The 20,288-nt window shown below is 45.1% G+C and overlaps 1 protein-coding gene across 4 annotated transcripts in view; it reads left to right on the top strand.

The window, feature by feature from the left end:
• Positions 1-20,288, top strand: part of FLNC (filamin C) — a 107,641-nt gene that overhangs the window by 11,737 nt on the left and 75,616 nt on the right. For 3 of the 4 annotated variants that reach the window (XM_068275936.1, XM_068275938.1, XM_068275935.1), the window contains exon 1: positions 18,426-19,336. The exons of the other annotated variant lie outside the window; for it this stretch is intronic. In XM_068275936.1, coding sequence (XP_068132037.1) covers positions 18,985-19,336 — 352 coding nt within the window. In that variant the 5' untranslated portion in view covers positions 18,426-18,984. Of the gene's footprint in view, positions 1-18,425; positions 19,337-20,288 lie in introns of those variants that run through there. 4 annotated transcript variants of the gene reach the window in all.

Here is a 20,288-nt window from a genome sequence, read left to right as displayed (position 1 = left end):
ACAAACTGTCGTACATCAGCAGGGCAAATGTTCAGAAATTGTTCTAGGACTATCAAGTCCTCCAGGACACCATAAGACCCTTTGGTGAGGCCTAGAGTCCACTGGCGGAGTGTGGTGAGCAAGCTGCTGACCACATCTCGGTACGAATCAGAAGACTTTTTCTGCCAGGCCCTGAACCTTTTGCGATAGGCTTCTGGCGTCAGCTGGTATTTGGTAATGATATCGTCTTTTATAGCGGCATAATCATTATCTTTCTCCGCAGGCAACTCTGCGAAAGCATCAAGCGCTTTGTAGCGCAGCAAAGGTGTCAGATATCTGGCCCACTGGACTTGGGACAGACGATACTGATGGCACGCTTTTTCAAAAGACCGCAGAAACAAGTCAATGTCAGTGTCTTTTTCAATATTAGCAAATTTAAATTTTGCACTTACGGGTGGCGCAGCTCCTTCAGCAGGGAGGCTGGGCGAAGAACTCCGGCTGGCCTGTTGCACTTTTGCCATGTTTAGCTCATGCTGTCGTTGGCGCTCCCGTTCTCGCTCAGCAGCATCCATCTGCGTTCTTCAGTAGCAGCAGCAGCAGCCTTGCGTTCTGCAGATTGGCGTTCCCGCTCCTCTCGTGCCTCTGCAGATTGGCGCTCCAACTGCGCTTGCATGTACTGCAGGTACTTGTCCAGGTCAGTCTCCATCAGCTTTCGTAATGCCTGCTGCATTATCGGGTCAGCACCCATGGACAGTCCAGTACTTGCCAGTTCCGGACGAGTACTTTCAGAAACTCTGGGATTGGGGACCATACTGACAGCCTCCTGTGTAACTGTTGCCGCATTGCCCGCAGGTTGCTCAACCTCTGTACGCTCAGGATCTTCAGTCTCTGGTTCCCCTCGACGTGAGTCAGATGGGCTAGTATCCACTTCAGCGGACACTCCCGGCTCCCGCAGTTGCTGGGTATCCCATCTGGACAAGTCTGCTATCAGGTCCCATTTTTTCTTGCGGAGGATGTCCATGCCCCTCGCTTTGCAAAGATTTTCCAGGTCTGCTAGGCACATGTTCTGGTAGTTCCCGGACATTTCCATGCCAAATAAAAAAAAACTTTTGGGGAGGGGTACTGGCTACACAGTCTCTCTGTATATATAAAAAATATATTGCCTTTCAGCTACACCAACGAATTAGTTCGTTTCTTGATAGCGCTAGCGCTATCTTGGATACTTTCAGCACAACACAGGTCCAAACCGCTGCCAAACACTGTCACAGGAGCCCTAGTAGTCAGACCGCAAATGGCCTTCCAAACGGGGCCAGCGCACGGATCGTGCGAACTCTGGTCGCAGTCAATGCGCAGGAACCATTGGGAATTGGCCGCAGACAAACCGGAAGGGAACCTGTGAGGTACGGTAATTACAACTTACACACTAGTTCAGGGTATAACTGCCACCACCTCTGTTACCATGGGACAGAGGAGCCCGCTGACTGTCTGAGCCTAGATCTACAAATAAAAACAGTTAAAACACGCTGTATTCTGTCTAGCCAACAACAAACAATAGTAGCGTCTCTTCAGAGACCTGGGATCAGTTTCTGTGTATGCTGAATAATAGGGTAGCTAGAACAACAACTGACGATAGCGTCGGTTTATTGAGAGCAATATAAATAGTTAATATATACAGACAATTATTAAAATCAACAATTATGGAAACATTAATAGCCAGTATGAAATAAAAAAGGAGAAAATACTTAGGGTTTGTGGAAATATGTCCGTTCTGGGAAAACTTGTAGAGTTCCTTTCGTTCAGTTTCAGCAAAGTTTAAAATCCAAGCAAACTGGAAAATGTCCTTTGTTCAGTTTCAGCAAAGATGGCCGATCAAGATGGCCGCTAGCCATGTGTCCTTTGTTTCAGCTCAGACAAGATGGCCACCAACCACATGGTCCCCTGGCTGGCAGAGTGCTTTCGTGAAGGTGGAATTTGGAGGACTGCCAGCCATGTGCTTTTGATGAAGCTGGTTTGGGAGTGTGGCAATGCCGGCCTCCTCTGAGTCACCCACCAATGACAGTTCATTCCCTCTGAGAGATTTTAGGGCTAAACTTATAAAATGCCGTAACTCATGAACGGTACACGTTATATTTAGGGGGATAACAGATTCATACTTGTCGGAAAATACAGATTAATATGACATCAGACATGGCTAGGGCAGCGGGTCCAGTTCTTGAGAAGGGTCATACCTCAATAACCGGACGGACTATCACAATGAGTTTCATATCAGCATGATGGCCAGATTTTACCGAACAAGACGATATGAATTTTATAGCTGTGCGAGGTATGGTTGCCATATAATCGTCAAGAAACCATACCCCACATTCATTCATATTTGGCCTGGTCGGAGCCGCTTCGGCTGGCTTTCTATGGCCCCCCTGTGGAGATTAGCTTCCTGAACTCAAGGGTTTGTTCCTGCTCATTAGCATATCAAAAGAGCCATCCTGCAGTTAAGCTGATGTCTTCTCTCTGCTGAAAAAAGACAGATGCTCCTACACAATCAATCCAGATTCTATTGATTTGAAGCGCAATCGATGCAGAGAATCGAGTGCGATGGCTTTTTCTTCACGGGCAGCCTGCTGCATTTGTTTGGACATCGCATCCCCATAGCCATGCAATAGCACAGCTATCCGAAGCTATTTCGCTATATCAGCACCAGCGCTGCAGGCGTTTCAGAAGCATAGGCGACACTCTAGTGGAGATGTAACCAATGTATTTTCTGCCTTTGTGAATAAATAAAAAAAAATGTAGGATGTGTTAACTGCATTTTATTTTACTGGGAACGGATGAGCCCTTTAAATAAAATGCTGATTCAGTAAGGATTTGATTAGTAGATATATCAGTAGGCATAAAATATTTTCTACAAAACAAAGTATTGAGTATGGTTGCTACAACATCCCAAATGCCTTATAGAGGAGACCTTCTGTATTACTGTACTTCTACTTGTTTGTAGGATCTGAGGGCCAGTATATGAATTCCCAGCTAAGAGCAATGTTTTCCAGAGGGTAGTGTTCCAGGAAAATGAAAAATAAGAAATAAAGGAAGTTTAAAAGGTGTTTGGTTACTTCCAGCGCCAGGGATTTCTCCAAATATGAAAGAAGTCAAACAATATGGAAAGAAGGAAGCAAGCACACATGACTCCAAGTGGTTGGGAGATGGTACTGATAATCATAAAATTCATAGAACTTAACCTCTCTGGGACCTTCTAGGGAACTGATTTGTCACCAAAACAACTACTTGACTGCAATAAAAGTACAATTGCTCATTATTTATGCAGGCTCAATTAAATGACAAACATGAGCCTAGTATAAGAAGATCACAAACTTTATTCATAAAACATAAAAATGCACAAAAACATAGAAAAATTGTGGGGACGCTTGGTAAAACCTTCCCTCTGTGTATGAAAACATTCTCAAAACACTAATATACATTTAGAGAAGTAATTATTCTTCACATATACTACTCTCATAGGCTATTTCTACTATTTGAACTTGTCTAGGGTACAATAAAATTGCCTAGCTCAATTTTACGTTCTGTAGTTCTATAAAAAAGAAGCCGCAAGTTTTGAAATAAATGTAAACGAAAACAATGTTGATATGCATGTTTTATGAAAAAGAGTTCACTTCTCCGGAGAAGGGGAAGGGAGTTTATGACTTGGCATGCATTACTGAAGGGTAGTTACAAACTCCTTATAAAAAAGGGTCAGACTTACCTTTAGGTACTTTAGGCAGGAGCTTAGAGGTGCTGGTGTTCTGGGAGATGCCTGTCATGAGTTTGTGAACTTACACTCACTATCCTGGAGCCACGCTGTCAAGGCCATGAGCGCACAGAGAGCTGCTTGGTCAGTCCAATCCAGTCTGTCCACCTAACTCTCTATGCTCGGGGGGCAGTGATGTAAACATGGCCCCAGGATGGTGAACACAAGCATGCAATGCAGGGGGAGGTTGGGAGAGGTGATGGCCGGGCTTGCCAGGGAACGAGGGCAGCCAGCACACTTGCAGTGCAGTCCAGCAGACAAATTCATGTTCTCCTGCTGGATTGTGGGTTTGGCAGAGGGCAAGGTTTAGGGTGCCAAAACTTTTGTGCCTTTAGGCTCCTGCAAGGTAAACCCAGCCCTGGATAAAACATTAATTAAAACCAATAATACTTTGTCCTTGTCCCATATAAAAAAGAGGAGAGGAGAAAGGAAAATTTAAAAAAAAGAGAATGGGATATGAAATAGGTAAAGGGGAAAAGGGAAGAAGATGGGAAGGTAAAATGGGGTAAGGGAAGATTAGTGGATGAGGTATGGGGGTGGAGTTTGGAAAGGGAATAAAAGGGGTGGTGGGGATTTGGGTGAAGTGTGCGGTTGGGGGAAAAGGAAAGTGTGCAGCAAAGGTGAGAGTTAGGGTGGAGAAGGAAAGGGGGGAAAGAAGGCGTGAGAAGTGAGGAGAGGGAAATTGTGTGAAGCAATAGATGTCCTAAGCAGAGGTACAGGGGGTTAAACCTCTCCCTCGACCTGACCCCATACCCCACTGCTCTAGTTAGTAAAACATAACATTAATCTAAACTCATGATTATAAAATGATAATTATATTTAGAGTAGGGATTAATTTAATAAACCGTCAGAACTTTTGGTTTCTACCAATGTCCCTTGCTTTTATGGTTCACGGGGAATAAGGGATATCTAGGGGAGATATTCTCACTGGATCCTCAGAGTGTGATTAGAAGTCAGTAGGGCTCTGAATACATAAGCAGTGATTCCAAAAGTTAACTTTACACTTATCATCATGTCTGTCAGTTTGTGTATCTGATCCTCAAGTATTACTGGAGCCTAATGATGTTGATGATATTATGGGTAATGTACAGTAAGGCAACATTATATATAGATTTAGAATGTCTTATATATACTGGTAACAGACTCTCAGTAATGCAGACTGCATGCTTATTCCACCCATAGTCACTGAACTGTAAGATTTTTGCCTTACTTCAGAGAGATGTGAAAAACATGCATGATTAATTCACATCTCCTTATTAGGCTGTATCCCCAGCATAGAACATTGCTTCACTTAAGATGTTGGATGTACCTGATTTTTAACAACAGTCCAGTTTCCATATGTATAAACAGGCAACACACAAGCATCACAGACAGGCTACCTGCTCAATTTGTGAAATATACTGTATGTGCTCTGGTAACTACCAAGCAAATGGGTATTTAAATCAGTGTTAGTGATACTTAGGTTTAAAATGTATTTAGATATGACTATATTTATTTGAAGTTGTAGTGACATGGGTTATAAATCAGCATAACTTGCTATCTGCTTGTGACCACTGCTGTCATCATTTGGTGTATATCTGAGGTAGTAGCAGTAGAAGACAGATGGTAATTAAAGGTGCAGTGTGATATCACTGGTCTGTAGTGAGTAGCAGATAAAAATGGCCTAGGACTAGCGCCTATAAAAATGGTGCTGCCATAGGCGGCAATAGTACAAGCTGCGATTAGCAGCGAGAAGGTTAAATTATGGCGCCTAATAAATAGCTGGCGTCTAGCACCCGGTATTTATCAGGCAGCATAATTTAACCTTCTTGCCACTAATTGCAGATTGTACTATTGCCATCTATGGTGGCAGAGAGTAGGTACAGGCAGGGGGTTATGTGTTAGCCAGCTGGAGTGGAGTAGTCCAGAGTTAGGCAGCAGGGTTGGAGTGGTCCAAGGTTAGGTGGTGGGGTGGAGTCGTTAGATTAGGCGTAGGTAGAGGGAGGATTCAGTGTGAGAGCAGGGCTGAGGTATAGGTATACATTGCCTGCTCCCGGCCGACCGCGTCTTTTCCACTTTCTTGTTGTTAGTTTGCAGCTGTCCTGCAGCCAGCCAATCACTATGCAACTTCAGTTCCCACGTGGTGATTGGCTGGCTGCAGGACTCCTGCAAACTAAACAGGAAGTGGAGGAGACGCGATTGCCAAAAGAGGAGTAACACCCCTCCAGTGAGGGTGGACTCTGATATTGTATAAAGTAAACAGAGGCGCCAAGAGAGAAAAAGTAGCTAAAATTGTTAATAATTGCTGAGTAGGCAGTGGTGGACTTACCTCTTTTAAAGTGAACCCCCAGACTAAAAATCTACTCTGCAGCACTGCAAAAAGGCTTGGTGTTTATTTAATAGTTTCATAGCATCAGAACTTTGTTTTTCTTACCCAAGCCTCATTTTTAGCTGCACAGAAGAAAACTGCCCGAGCATTTTTCCCCTGATGCTGTGCAAAGCATGATGGGATTTCTGATGTTGTTGTTCTTTTTCATTGCTGCCCCATGAAATCACAAACATTTGCCTGTTTTTTTAACACAGGGTGGGTAAGAGATTATATTACTTACCGTATTTTACGGACTATAAGACGCACTTTTTCTCCCCCAAAAGAGGGGGGGGGGGGAAAGTTGGTGCGTCTTATAGTCCGAATGTACCTGTGACAAGTGGGATTTCTTATTCATGTCCATGCTCCATCGATCAGATCTCCATTGTGGTGGAGCCGCGGCTTGTCCAGTAAGGTGGGGAGGCGAAGGAGTCTCGGCAGACCTTCTCATCTGCTGCAGAGCCACAGCAGTTCATACCAGACAGGATCTTCATTTTTGTGGCCCGGCTTGATGAGCGCCGATATGTTTCAGCGGCAACTGCAAAAGCACCCCGCCATTTCAAGTCTCGCTGCGGGTCCGGACTTCCGCAAACAAGAATGTCACACACTTCTGCCCATCTCCATGAGTGACTGCAGATTTATATTGTTGAACCTTAGTGGGGGGGGGGGGGGGTTGTTTTCACAATACAAGTTTATCTTTGGTTTTACATTGTTACACCTCAGTGGGGGGTTTTCACTTGATGTTGCTATTTGTGTCTGAAGCTCCGCAAGGTGCTCCTGGACCATGGATGCACCAGGTTTAGTATATTTTATTTTTCCTTGATTTTGCCTCTCTAAACCTGGGTGTGTCTTATAGTCCGGAGCGTCTTATATTCCGAAAAATACGGTAGTGGCAGTAGAATTAACATAACTAATGTAACTTAATGACAGTGTATTTGTTTAGGCTGAAGTTCCCCTTTAAGTAGACACAAAAAACTGTCTGATTCAAAATTACAGACATTTTTTGATTTACTGCAAAAACTTGGAGTAAATCAATACATTTCTGTAATTTTGAATTGGACAGTTTTTTGTGTCTACTTAAAGGAGGTAAATCCACCACTGCAATTTTTAACAATTTTAGCTACTTTTACACTCTTGGCGCCTCTGTTTACTTTATACGGTATTTTATTAATGTTGTGGTGGATTGTTGATTGCTACAACATTAGTATCATAAGTGGTCTATGGAAGAAGAAACTATGAACTGTCATACCAGGCGTTTAGATCATGAACATAGAACGGTCCTGATGTATGCAGGGAGTGAAGGCTAACACATCTGGTCTGATACCACAGAAGAGCTACTATAGCACAAATGAATGAAAAAAAAATAATTCTAGCCAGGACAGAAAGTTGTTTGTACATGCAGAGCATCACATCTTACTACATATAAGTTGCATAACCATAGTTCAGTCAGAGAGCCTATGATGGCCACTGTCTACTGCTAAAAGGGCCTACAATGGGCACATGAGCGTTGGAACTGGAACATGGCATAGTGGAAGAAAATGGCATGGTCTGATAGATGACACTTTCTTTGGCTTCACAAACACTGGTTCACATGACAGGTGGGGGCCTTGGACTCTCTCACTGGCCAGGGCCCTCAAACCACCATGCAATACCTAGAGGAAAGTGCGGGTGGGCCCTGGAACTCTCGCCACCAGGGAATTCACCCACACTGCCTCTATAATGAATGCTGACTGCAACACACACAATTGCTCACTCCCACCTCTAGCAACTTCCTACCTTTATTTGGTCAGAAGGTGACTGTCAGCCAATCAAATGCACAGTTATACAGCCTTTCTTTGGCTTCCAGAATTCTCTGATGTTGGGATTTTGAGTTGTTATTTGAATATTAGTGGCTATCATTCACATCTAGGGATCATGGAAAGTGTGTTCTGCAGTATTATTGCTTGCATAGTACAGTAGGGCTAGGATGATCATGACATCAGTTTTGAAAAATGATTAAGATGATAACAAAGGAAGACACTAAACTCTTGAAAAGGTGCTCTCCAGCAGAGCTCCCCAGCCCTCTCCTCAAGGCCCACCAACAGTACATGTTTTGCAGGAAACCACACACAATCACAGGTGGGGTAATTAGTGTCTCAGCAGAGCTGATTACAACTACTTTGTGGATTTCCACAAAACATGCACTGTTGGAGGGCCTTGAGGACAGGGTTGGGGAACACTGCTCTACAGTACAATTCCCTAACCCTGTCCTCAGGGCCCACCAACAGTACATGCTTTGCAGAAAGCCACAAACATTCACAGGTGAAGTAATTTGTGTCTCAGCATAGGTGATTAAAGCGGTCTAACACTCAGCATTACAACTTTGCTTTAAAAGATTGCTTACAGCTTAGAAACTATTATGCCAGATTTTTTTTTTTAAACAGAAATTCACTGAATGGGTTAAACACGACATTTTAGTTTTGCATTTAGCTAGAAATCCGTTTAGTTACAAATGTATATTTGTTTGGAATGCAAATAGACCTCTGATAAGCCTGTCTGGGAAGCCCACTGTGCTCTCTCAGAGAGGTGTTTGTTTATTTACATTGTAAATAGATACATTTGTATCTAAACCTCAGCACGGAGAAGGATTTCTAGCTAAATGCAACACTAAAATGTCATGTTTAATCCATTCAGTGAATTTCTGGTAAAAAAAAAATCTGGCATAATAGTTTCTAAGCTGTAAGCAATCTTTTAAAACAAAGTTGAAATGCTGGTGTAACGATTGTGGAACTTCCTCCGTGATCAGCGCACAACGCGTGCGCTGATACGGCAGAAATCCTCCACAAGCGTATGATTGCAGGAACCCAGCAAAAGGTGCTACGCACCCGTAGAGGGAAATTCCTGTCGGCAGATGGCGTTGTGGAGTGCAGAGGAACCAATCCTCTGTACCTCCACAAATGCCAGACAGGAATTGTACGAAGCGCAGAACACAATCGCAAGAGAAGCGATTGCGAATGAGAACGAGCAAAGGGACAGGTTGTATGTGTGTGCACCAAACTAGTCGTCAACCCGCGACGATGCACACACCACAGCAGATAAGAAGTAGGAACGCGATCGCGAGAGGTGCGATCGCCAGACGTGATACAAGGTTATAGCAAGGCAGAGCACGAGAGTAGCAAAGGCACAGCAAATCATACAATGAGGAGATACGGAAAATAACAAACGCTAGCTAAACGCAAACACCGCACTCATTCGCAACAGTGCACGCGTTTATGCGCGGTCTCCACGTGATAAGCACAATAGAGACAAGCACGCCTAACTAACCATCGACAGACAAACATGAAACAGAGGACGCGAACGCTTGCTTAACGGTTACCTCACCGAGCCTCCAGCAAGCGTTCGTAGCAGACAAGACAGACACACGAAAACAGGGACAAGCGAGAGATAGGATCCACAGCACTAGCGAAAGTGGCTAGCGCGATCCAGGAAGACAGAACAGAAGGATCCACAGCACTAGCGCAGGATGCCAGTGCGATCCAGGTAGACAGAACAGAAGGATCCACAGCACTAGCGCGAAGCGAGTGCGATCTAGGCAGACAGAACAGAGTAGCAGACCGGAAGGATCCACAGCACTAGCGCAAGGCGAGTGCGATCCAGGAAGGCAGAACAGAAGGATCCACAGCACTAGCGCAAGGCGAGTGCGATCCAGGAAGACAGAACAGAAGGATCCACAGCACTAGCGCACGATGCTAGTGCGATCCAGGTACAGATCAGAAGGGGCTACCAGTAACAACCGCTGTTCCGGTTAGCACCCAGACACACAGAACGATTTCCTGTCGACCACCGCTGGGACAGGACAATCGCAACAGACAAACAAAACAGATAAGCAATCCTAACTGCACTAAGGAAACATGCCCAGTGCAGTTTCCAGGGATTACTCTAAGCTGATCTTCAAACAAAGAGCAAGGCTGACACTCCTCCAGGAGTGTTACACAGGACTAAATCCTTATGACCAGCCAAGCATTGTGGGAAACACATAGTACTTATAGTACACGCCTCCAATGAATGTGGCCAGGCAATTTGCATGACAACGTATGCAAATTCCTCAGCAAGCACAAGCTGCAAAACTGACAGAAGCTCTCCTTTCCAGAGTCCTGCAGCATGCAAACCTAAACAATGGTCAAAAAGCTGCCTGCCTGCACAGGCAGCTGAGCAAATCATTACAGCTGGGTGTTAGACCACTTTAACTACCTCTGTGGATTTCCACAAAACATGCACTGTTGATGGGCCTTGAGGACAGGGTTGGGGAACACTGCGTAGTTGAGAAAAATGAACCCTGCTAAAGATTGCCTGTCTTAAAAAAGCTCTATATAGCTTCAGGATTGTACTCTGATCTCTTCCCTCAAATCCTTACAGTACCAGGATGCTTGTTTAAAACTTTGATTTCTCTTCTCCCACCCCCAAGGGGTGTAACAAGGTCCCACCAGGCCCCCCTGCAGAAATACTGAGCGCCCCCCCACCCCCCGGGGCCCACTTGGGGCCGTTTTGGGAGGCTGGAGGGGTCGCAGCATGAGGGGAAAGCCATGCTGCACTTCGGCGGGGAGGGGGGATGGTCCTTCCCCCTCCCTCACCTCGGGCTCTCCCCTCTGCGCTCCCCTCCAGCGTTGAATAGTTTGTGTGTGCAGCAGCAGGCAGCGGCAGATGCATACCTTCCGTGCGCTCCAGCGTGGACGTTCCTCTACTTAGCCTCTGACGCAACTTCCTGTTTATACAGGAAGTCGCGTCAGACACTAGAGGGAGAAACATCCACGCTGGAGTGCACGGGAGGTATGCATCTGCCGCTGCCTGCTGCTGCACACACAAACGATTCAACGCTGGAGGGGAGCGCAGAGGGGAGAGCCCGAGGTGAGGGAGGGGAGGACCGTCCCCCCTCCCCGCCGAAGTGCAGCATGGCTTTCCCCTCATGCTGCGACCCCTCCAGCCCCCCAAAACGGCCCCAAGCGGGCCCCAGGGGGGGCCCAGGCCCCCCTGCGGGGGCAGGGGCTGCAGGCCCTATTGTTACGCCAGTGCCCACCCCGTTTATCATCAACTGAACATAGTTTATTGATAACATTGACAAAATAGAAAGTGATTTCACCACTCAGCCCTCAACTTTTGTATATACCCTTCCTTTTGACTTTGCTCAACAAGAGGCTTTCAGTCCGCTCTGTGAAGAAAGGATCTCCTCTGTAATCTCCAAATATCAACTCACTTTGTGCCTTGCTTGGATCCCATTCCCTTATCCCTCCCATCTTATTCCATAATTGTCCTCATCCTTTATCCCTACCCTTTATTCCCTTTTTAACCTATCCTTTTCTATTGGAATTTTCTCATTCTACCTAAAGACATCTGTCATAACACTAGTACTTAAAAAACTCTAGAACCCATAGCTCCCTCTAGCTAACACCCTGTTCAACTTTTCCCCTTCATATCCAGACTATTGAAATTATGTCTATCTATGTGGATTTGGTTGATTACATCTCCTCCAACTTCCTGTTTGACCAGCTCCAGCCTGGCTTCTACTCCAACTATTCCACAGATATAGAACTTACAAAGGTAGCCAGTGATCTTCTAACAGCCAAAGCCACAGGTCATTGCTCATTAGAAGTCTTTCTTGCCTTTCCCCTTCATTTGATACCATTGACCACACTTTACTCCCCAAAGCACTTTCATATTTAGATATAAAGGACTTCACTCTTTCCTAGATATTTTCCTATCTCTTTGAAAGATTTTTAACTGACTCTTATTCAAACCATATTTCCTCTCTATGTCCTGTGTCTGTTGGGGTACCTAAGGGCTCTGTCCGTGCTCACCTTCTTTTTTCCATTTACACACGGTTTCTGGAAGCTAATAAATTAATTCAGTTGTCAATACCACTAATATGCAGATCATATACCACCATACTTCTTACCTCTAAACCTTAATTTTTTTTACCACATACTTCCTAAAATTTAACATGAAAACTTAACAGAACTGATTATTTTTCCCCTGCCTGTATCATTTTCCCTGCCTGAGGTAACAATAAACATTGATAACACTGACATAACATAGGGGGGACATTTGACTCTTCTTTCTCAATATTTCTTTACACTTGCAATCTAAATACCTCCTGTTTAACTTGAGCTCAAAAACATGTCTCGCAAACAACCCATCCTCACTCAGTACACTATTAAAATGCTAGCACATGCTGTAATAATATCTTACCTTGACTACAGTAATGCCCTACTCTTTGATTTACCAACTATTGGACTAGTACCCTCTAATCTGTACTGAACACTGCTTTTGAACTCATCCGCCTCTCTTTTCACTCTTCAAGGTAATCTCGACACTGGCTGCCAAATTAAAGGGAACCTTAACTGCCGTGGAAAAATAAATTCACTTACCTGGGGGCTTTCCCAAGCCTCCTGCAGCCGTCCTGTGCCCGCACCGGTCCTTCGGTGCCCTCCGGTCTCCCTCCGCCGCTAAGTTTCGTTTTCGGACGACTGCCAGTCGTCCTCGGGCCTCTTCCGCATTCCTCGTCGTAAACTGCAGTAAAGCGCGTCCGCATGATGCCAAACGCGTCATGTGCATGACGGCAAACGCGTCATGCGGACGCGCTTTACTGCAGTTTACGACGAGGAATGCGGAAGTGGCGTGAGAAAGACTGGCAGTCGTCCGAAAACGAAACTTAGCGGCGGAGGGAGACCGGAGGGCACCGAAGGACCGGCGCGGGCACAGGACGGCTGCAGGAGGCTTGGGAAAGCCCCCAGGTAAGTGAATTTATTTTTCCACGGCAGTTAAGGTTCCCTTTAAGGATCTACTTTGAACTCCCAACTTTAGCCTACAAAGCTCTCCACAGTCTTTCTGATCCATATACTAGTCCCCTCACTAGTCTCCAGATACCACCCCGACCACAGTCCCCACTCTGCATAACCTTCTTGTGTCCTCCACTAAAATCACTTCCTTGCATTTGCATAAACAGAACTTTTCTTGAGCTTCTCCACTCCTCTGGAATTCCCTTCCAAAACACATCCATCATTCTCTAAACCATAAAGTTTTGAATCAGGATGATACCATTTATTGGCTAATTTAACCTCCCTGGTGGTGCATTTCTGTCTGGAATTACAGTGGGATGCGAAAATTTGGGCAACGTTGTTAATCATCATGATTTTCCTGTATAAAACGTTGGTTGTTACGATAAAAATGTCAGTTAAATATATCATATAGGAGACACACAGAGTGATATTTGAGAAGTGAAATTATGTTTATTGGATTTACAGAGAGTGCGCAATAATTGTGCGCAATAATTTAACAACGTTGCCCAAACGTTCACATCTCACTGTATGAGTCAAAACCGGTACATTTTTTTCAGGAATTTTAGGGCTTGAATTCTTAAGTCATATCTTACCAAAATATATCAGAATAAAAGCCTGGTAGACAGGGGCGTAACACAAGAGGAGAGCGTGTCCGCACATCGGCGGGGTGGGGGGGGGGACATTCCCCCCCCTCCCTCACCTCGGGTTCTCCTCTTAGCGCACCCCCTCCTGCAATCATTAGTGGCAGCGGGTGGGTGGCGGCAGGCTAGACACATACCTCTCGCGCCAGAGGTTCAGATCTCTCTCTAAGTGCTTCATGCTACTTCCTGTTTACACAGGAAGTTACATGAAACACTTACTGATTGGAACCTCCGGCGCGATGGAGGTATGTGTCCAGCCTGCCGCTGCTGCCACTAATGAATGCAGGAGGGGGAGCGCTGAGAGGAGTGCCCAAAGTGAGGCAGGGGGGAATGTCCCCCCTCTCCTCCTATGTGCGGCCACACAAGTGATTCCGCACCCCTTTTCTCCCCACCAACAGAGCTTCCTGTTGGTGGGGTCTGATCCCCCAACAGTGTTTATTTTTTTATTACAAATATTTACATTATTTTTTTAGTAATACATTTTGCTATTTATTTATTTGCTAAAATCCCTCCCTCCTCCCAGCCAGCCAATCCTGGCAATCAGCTGTCATAGGCTTCTGCCTATGAGAACCGATCGCTTTCTAGTGTCCCCCCTGTCACACGGCTGTCCCCAGTACAGCGATGCTGCAGATCGCAGCGCTGTACAGGCCTATTAGACGGCGGTTTTGCCGTGTAACATTCTCCCAAGCGGCGATCGCCGCTCGGAGACTGAAGGCGGGGCGGAACTCCGCCTACCAAGCAGGAGATCACCTGCAGTAGCCGGCGCCAGGACTTGACGCCATTTGGTCCTGGGGCTGCCGCCGCGGTCACACTCATTGGCGTGACGCGGTCTCTCAGAGAGTTCAGAAGGAAGGTTCAGGGGGCCAGCATATCTCATTGCCTAGTACTCAGGTAGCAGCAAGCACAAAGTTATGCTAAAACACAGCTCACAGCTCTGAGTAGGAGATGATGGAGCAGAGTGGTCTGCACATGCAGATAAGCACCCAGTATAACAAGTTAGAACTCTTTACTGAAGAAAAACATGCCGAGATAAAGCATTCACCACAATCAGGTAATGCAGCTTACTTAGAACAGAGAAGAACACAGAATGAATACAGGAAATCACAATACCATAAAGATCATTGCAGCACTTTACATGCACAGTGACATCTCGTGGTTGCTTTACTATACTGCAGTTTAACTAATCCCATTGATACTTCCAGCAGGAGAAAGGGTAGTGAGTGCAGACAACCTCTGTGCAAATAATGCCCTGGTTTGTAGTTTAACCACTTGCCGACCGCGCACTCATACCGCGCGTCGGCAAAGTGACAGCTGCAGGACCAGCGACGCAGTTCTGTGTCGCCGGCTGCAGGCTAATTTATCAGGAAGCAGCCGCTCGCGCGAGCGGCTGCTTCCTGTCAATTCACGGCGGGGGGCTCCGTGAATAGCCTGCGGGCCGCCGATCGCGGCTCGCAGGCTAAATGTAAACACAAGCGGAAATAATCCGCTTTGTTTACATTTGTACAACGCTGCTAACAGTAGCAGCGTTGTACCAGATCAGCGATCCCCGGCCAATCAGCGGCCGGGGATCGCTGTCACATGACAGGCAGGAGCCTGTTAGAGGCTGCACAGGACAGATCCGTTCCTGTGCAGCCTCGGATCTCCGGGGAAGGGAGGGAGGAGAGGGAGGGGGGAATTTTGCCGCGGAGGGGGGCTTTGAGGTGCCCCCCTCCCGCAACACCCAGGCAGGCAGGAGCGATCAGACCCCCCCAGCACATCATCCCCCTAGTGGGGAAAAAAGGGGGGCGATCTGGTCGCTCTGCCTGCACCCTAATCTGTGCTGGGGGCTGCACAGCCCACCCAGCACAGATCAGCTAAAATAGCGCTGGTCCTTAAGGGGGGTAAAGGGTGGGTCCTCAAGTGGTTAACCGGGGGACCCAGGTTTCCAAGGAGAGTGCTATCTATTATGCCTCTGTGCCAGCCGGCATTTAAACCGCACTGGTAAATGCAGTAAAGTGTATGGTTATGTATGTATATACTCGAGTATAAGTCTAGAAATTTAGGTCTGATTCACTTCATGAAAGTATAGGAGTCGACTTATAGATGAGTCACGGGCAACACTGAGCACACTGAGTTATTTGTGTACTAATAGTGACAGTCCCATTTGCAGCAATTTACCCAGTGTAAGTGATACTTTGAGGAATCATTGTTATAGGACTAACTTTAGGAAATGTTGAGGATAGAGTCAAACTGCTGCTAGTAATTAACCAAAGGTAATAGGTTGAATGCATATAGATTGATGAAATTGTAAGAGAAAGTCCAGAGGAATCCCCTCTTCTGTGGGTCACAGTTAACAAGCATTCCCAGACGGTATGTACAGCAGTGGAGTGCATTAACGGCTTCCCTGCTTGTAGTGCACTGTTGGATTCAGTCACTAAAATATGTAATGAGTCAGTTCAGTGCTCACTGACCCTCTGACTGCATGAGGCCAGCAGTGGGACATCATCAGCACTAAATATACGACTTGTTTTTCTAATTAGAGAAAGGTTACCACACAGAATATGCTGGAAGTAAGTCATACAGAAGACCTGCACAGTGACTGGACAGATGACACACACACTGCTGCATTCACATTTTCTTCTGTAGTATGACAGGGCTGATTTGTATGGTGACATAACAAAGTGCTACAGGCAAGGGGTGCCCCAGACTGGAGTCATGTTTCTTTATTTTTCCAGCTCTTTTCTGTTACGGTCTTCTGTGTTTTATTAAAGCTGACACTGGAAGTTGTGAGCTGCTAACAGATTGCCGTTTCACTGCTTATAGTTCAAAAAAATCAGACCGCTAGTTTTAGAATGCCATATTCATAAAAAGACGATCTGATATTTTACAGTAACAACCGGTGTTTTGATTGTGTACATGTAATAGGGGCACTTGTAAAAGTGGGTGCGAGATAATGCCAAAAGTAAAATATTGGTAATTTTACCAATATTCCATTACACCCACCTTTATTGTCACACTAACCCTCCCCTATGATGGCCACTAAGGGTACAGTTTTCAGTGAAGAATCGACTAAGTGATCAGATGAATGCAATTGGATTGGCAAAAAATAAACCCTGTTGATGTCACAAATCGACTGCAAATAATTCTAAATTGTTTCAAAACAATTCAGTTGATTGGAAAAGGTTTTTATAATCAGTTGGGATGGATAGGAAGTACAATTGGTTTGTTTATGGTGAAATAATTGATGGATTATGAAATCTCATTTCCGATTGCATTTACCTGATCGCTTAAGCAACTCTTTGCTGAAAATTGCACTGTCAGTGGTGGGCACCTCAACACTAACCTCCCCCACCTACTCTTAACACTAACCTTACCCCTGTATTTGCCTATCCCTGTATCCCTGACCCCCATAACCAACATAAACCCTGATAACCCAGACCCTAAAGTCGTCCCCCCCCCCCACACACACACAAACACACTCAGCTATACTGTAGCTGAGCAATTACGAAAACCTGACGCCTAAATCCCCCCCCCATTAAGCTAACCTTTCACCTATGCGACAACCTGGCACCTAAAGTACACCCCCACCAGTGCTTTGCTAGCGCCTATTATAGCTCCCCTGCTGTTCCTACACTATAACGACCTAAATGACACTGGATCAGATTGAAAATCGGATTGATTTTATCAATCTGATTGGATTGGTTAGGAGATTTTTGTCCATAAGTGGTCCCAAACGATCATTTCTGATCAATCATCTGATGAAACATTCGTAAAGATCATTCAGCTGATTGTATCATTAGTGGCCACCTCAAAGTTGCGATTAGACGCTGTCTTCAGTTTAATGGCGTTTTTGGATCACAGGTGGTGAATGGACCAACTGACTTGCATTGCAGCCATTTTTTAAGATGGTGAATGGCTGCCAGCGGCTGACAGCTGTGTGAAACAATCAGCCCCATTCTGTACAGAAACCTGTGGCATTCTCCACTTTCCTTGTGGTAAACACACTCCGGCCATATAAAGTGATCATCAGGCCAATTGACACTTTATAAATATGGTGATTGGGGCCGCTCATGAGGGAACTGGCAATGCTGTGGAAAGCTCTAAAGCTTTATTCATTTGGCAATTATTTAAGATACTCACCACTTTTTAATAAACTGTGCCTGCAAAATAATAATTCATTGCTCAGAGCAATGAATGAATGAATGAGAATATGCTTGTCAGCTGTTTCAATGAATGTGCTATTTCTAAAATGGTACATAACCCCTATAAATCCACATATAACTCTATAATAATTTATAAATCTTTCTACTGTAAATAAAGACATTTGTTTGTGCTAAATAGAATCCTCTTAAAAAATTAAAACATGCTTTACGTTTCCTTTTCGTTATTATAAGATGTAGATTGCCCTGTAGGAATATTAATGTGACAGGCATTAAGCAGAAACTCATAGCTGATACAGGGATGACAGTATGTTTTGGGGAGGTGGTTAATAGGAGGGTCGGTGGTCTGGTGGTCTCCCTTGCATTACATCTGATGCTTTTGTTAACTTGTGTTGTAAGATCCCCTTCCCTCTGCCCCCTCTCCCTTTGCAGACAGGCGTTCCTGACATGGGGTGTCTAAAAATACAAAGTTGTTACAAGTAGTTGGAGCCTGGTAAATGTAAGCCAATCCCAGGCCAAGCTATGCATAGCACCCAATCCAGCTCCTGCTCACTATCTCACTGGGGATTAGAAAATACTCATCTTAGTTGTATATGGTCATGGCTAAGGCATTCCTGGGAGTCCATGCTTCTGACGTTGGGGGGAGGGAAAAGGAGAGGAGACCTAGGAGGGAGGGGGGATTGGTTTTCTTTAAAACCAAGACCATCCTGGTCTCCACACTTTCAAACAAGTTCGCTAAAAGCCCTCTGCTTTCAGCTGTCAGCTGTCTCTTCTTCTACTTTCTTCCTGTTCGCTGGATCTCTGGATCATCACTTCTGCTGCATCACTTCAGTTTATTCAAGACTTTTTTCCTGACTGTTCTCTCTCAATAACAACTTTGTAACAGATTGTTTCTGCTGCCTTTATCTGTGCACCTCTGCTCCCCACAAAGAAAGGACTGACTGAGAGGAAACAGAAGACAGGAAAAAAGGTGGAAGCGGATTGCACTGTGATAACTCACACCCCTCCCGACCCTCTCAGAGTGTGAAGGCTTGCTGAAAGAGTTAACTACAACTTGCCAGGAAACATCTCACTGTTTCCAACAAGAGGACGAATAATAAGGGAACTAATTTGATTGTTGAGGTCTGTTTCAGCAGCTTGAACTCGATTTCACAGTGAGGATTTGGAACCAGACATTTTTACACCCCCTATTTTTTTTTTGCTCTCCACCCTTTTTTTTTTCTTCTTCTTGATCCCCTTATAAAAAGCACAAAGCTCCAACTCTAAAGTCATCATGAGCACCAACGATTACTACGATCAGCACCAGTTTTATCAAGGTGAGGAGACAGACGAGATGCCAGCTACAGAGAAGGACCTGGCAGAAGATGCCCCCTGGAAGAAGATCCAACAGAACACCTTCACCAGGTGGTGCAATGAACATCTCAAGTGTATGAACAAACGTATTGGGGATCTCCAGAAAGATCTGACCGATGGCCTCAAACTTATTGCCCTGCTGGAGGTGCTGAGCCAGAAGAAGATGTACAGAAAGTACCATTCTAGACCCAACTTCAGGCAGATGAAACTGGAGAACGTGTCTGTGGCGCTGGAATTCCTCGACAGAGAGCACATCAAGCTGGTATCCATAGGTAAGCAGGATTTATTTATCTATTTATTTACTTGTAAGCATCACATCTAATGACACATGGATAGCACTGCTTATAAAGGTACTTTATGTAATAGCACCTACTAAACGTGACAGGACAACACACGTTCTCACATACATCTCTATATACAGTACACACATAAACAAACACACACAGACTGCCAATCTGCTGCAATGTACACAGCTACATTATAAGTAATTGGAAATATAAGAGTGGAAAGGTGAATTGGGATAATTGGTTGCAATGTTGGGGCTCTTTCACATAGACAATTGAGAAGATGTTTTCCTAGCGGTTTACCTGTCAGGAAACACATGTATGACCTCTGGGTAAATAAGGACCTTAGGAGTCTGCAAGGCACAGTATATATAGGTAATGGTTACTGCACTTGTTTGACGTTGTCATGGAAAAGCCTCACATTTAGTCTCTTATAAGTGGAAAATGCCTCTTAAATGCTGCCAAAAGCCATACAATCATCATTTCACTTTTTTAGGAACACAGGAGGTAAAACATTAGTGGTAGCTCCTGCCCCGCCTCCAAATCCCTAGCTCCACCTTACTCCCAATCTGGGGCTACATGTAGCACCTACTACTCAAATGCTGTTTTTTGTCCTACTGGTTGTTAACCTTCAATGCTGGAGAAGGAACATTCATGTGACCGAGGCCTTATGCCTAATACACACGGTATGATTTTCCGTGCGATAGATGGATCCAATAGATAAAATCCGTCATGTCCGATATTGCTCCCGATCATTTCCCGCGCTCGATTTCTCATATCGGTGAATGGAAAAAGATAAGAAAAATGAATGAAGATAAGAGAATCGAGTGCGGAATCGTGCGGGAAAAACGATTGGGTCGCAAAATCGCACACATAAAATCTTACCGTGTGTACCCAGCATAATACACTGGCTGTATTAGTGATTGTGATTTTCATCTTC

Source organism: Hyperolius riggenbachi, chromosome 3 (assembly GCF_040937935.1).
Source record: "Hyperolius riggenbachi isolate aHypRig1 chromosome 3, aHypRig1.pri, whole genome shotgun sequence".
In the NCBI taxonomy this organism is placed as follows: domain Eukaryota; kingdom Metazoa; phylum Chordata; class Amphibia; order Anura; family Hyperoliidae; genus Hyperolius; species Hyperolius riggenbachi.
Note: the sequence above shows the minus strand (reverse complement) of the source record. Positions and strands in the feature narration are given on the sequence as shown.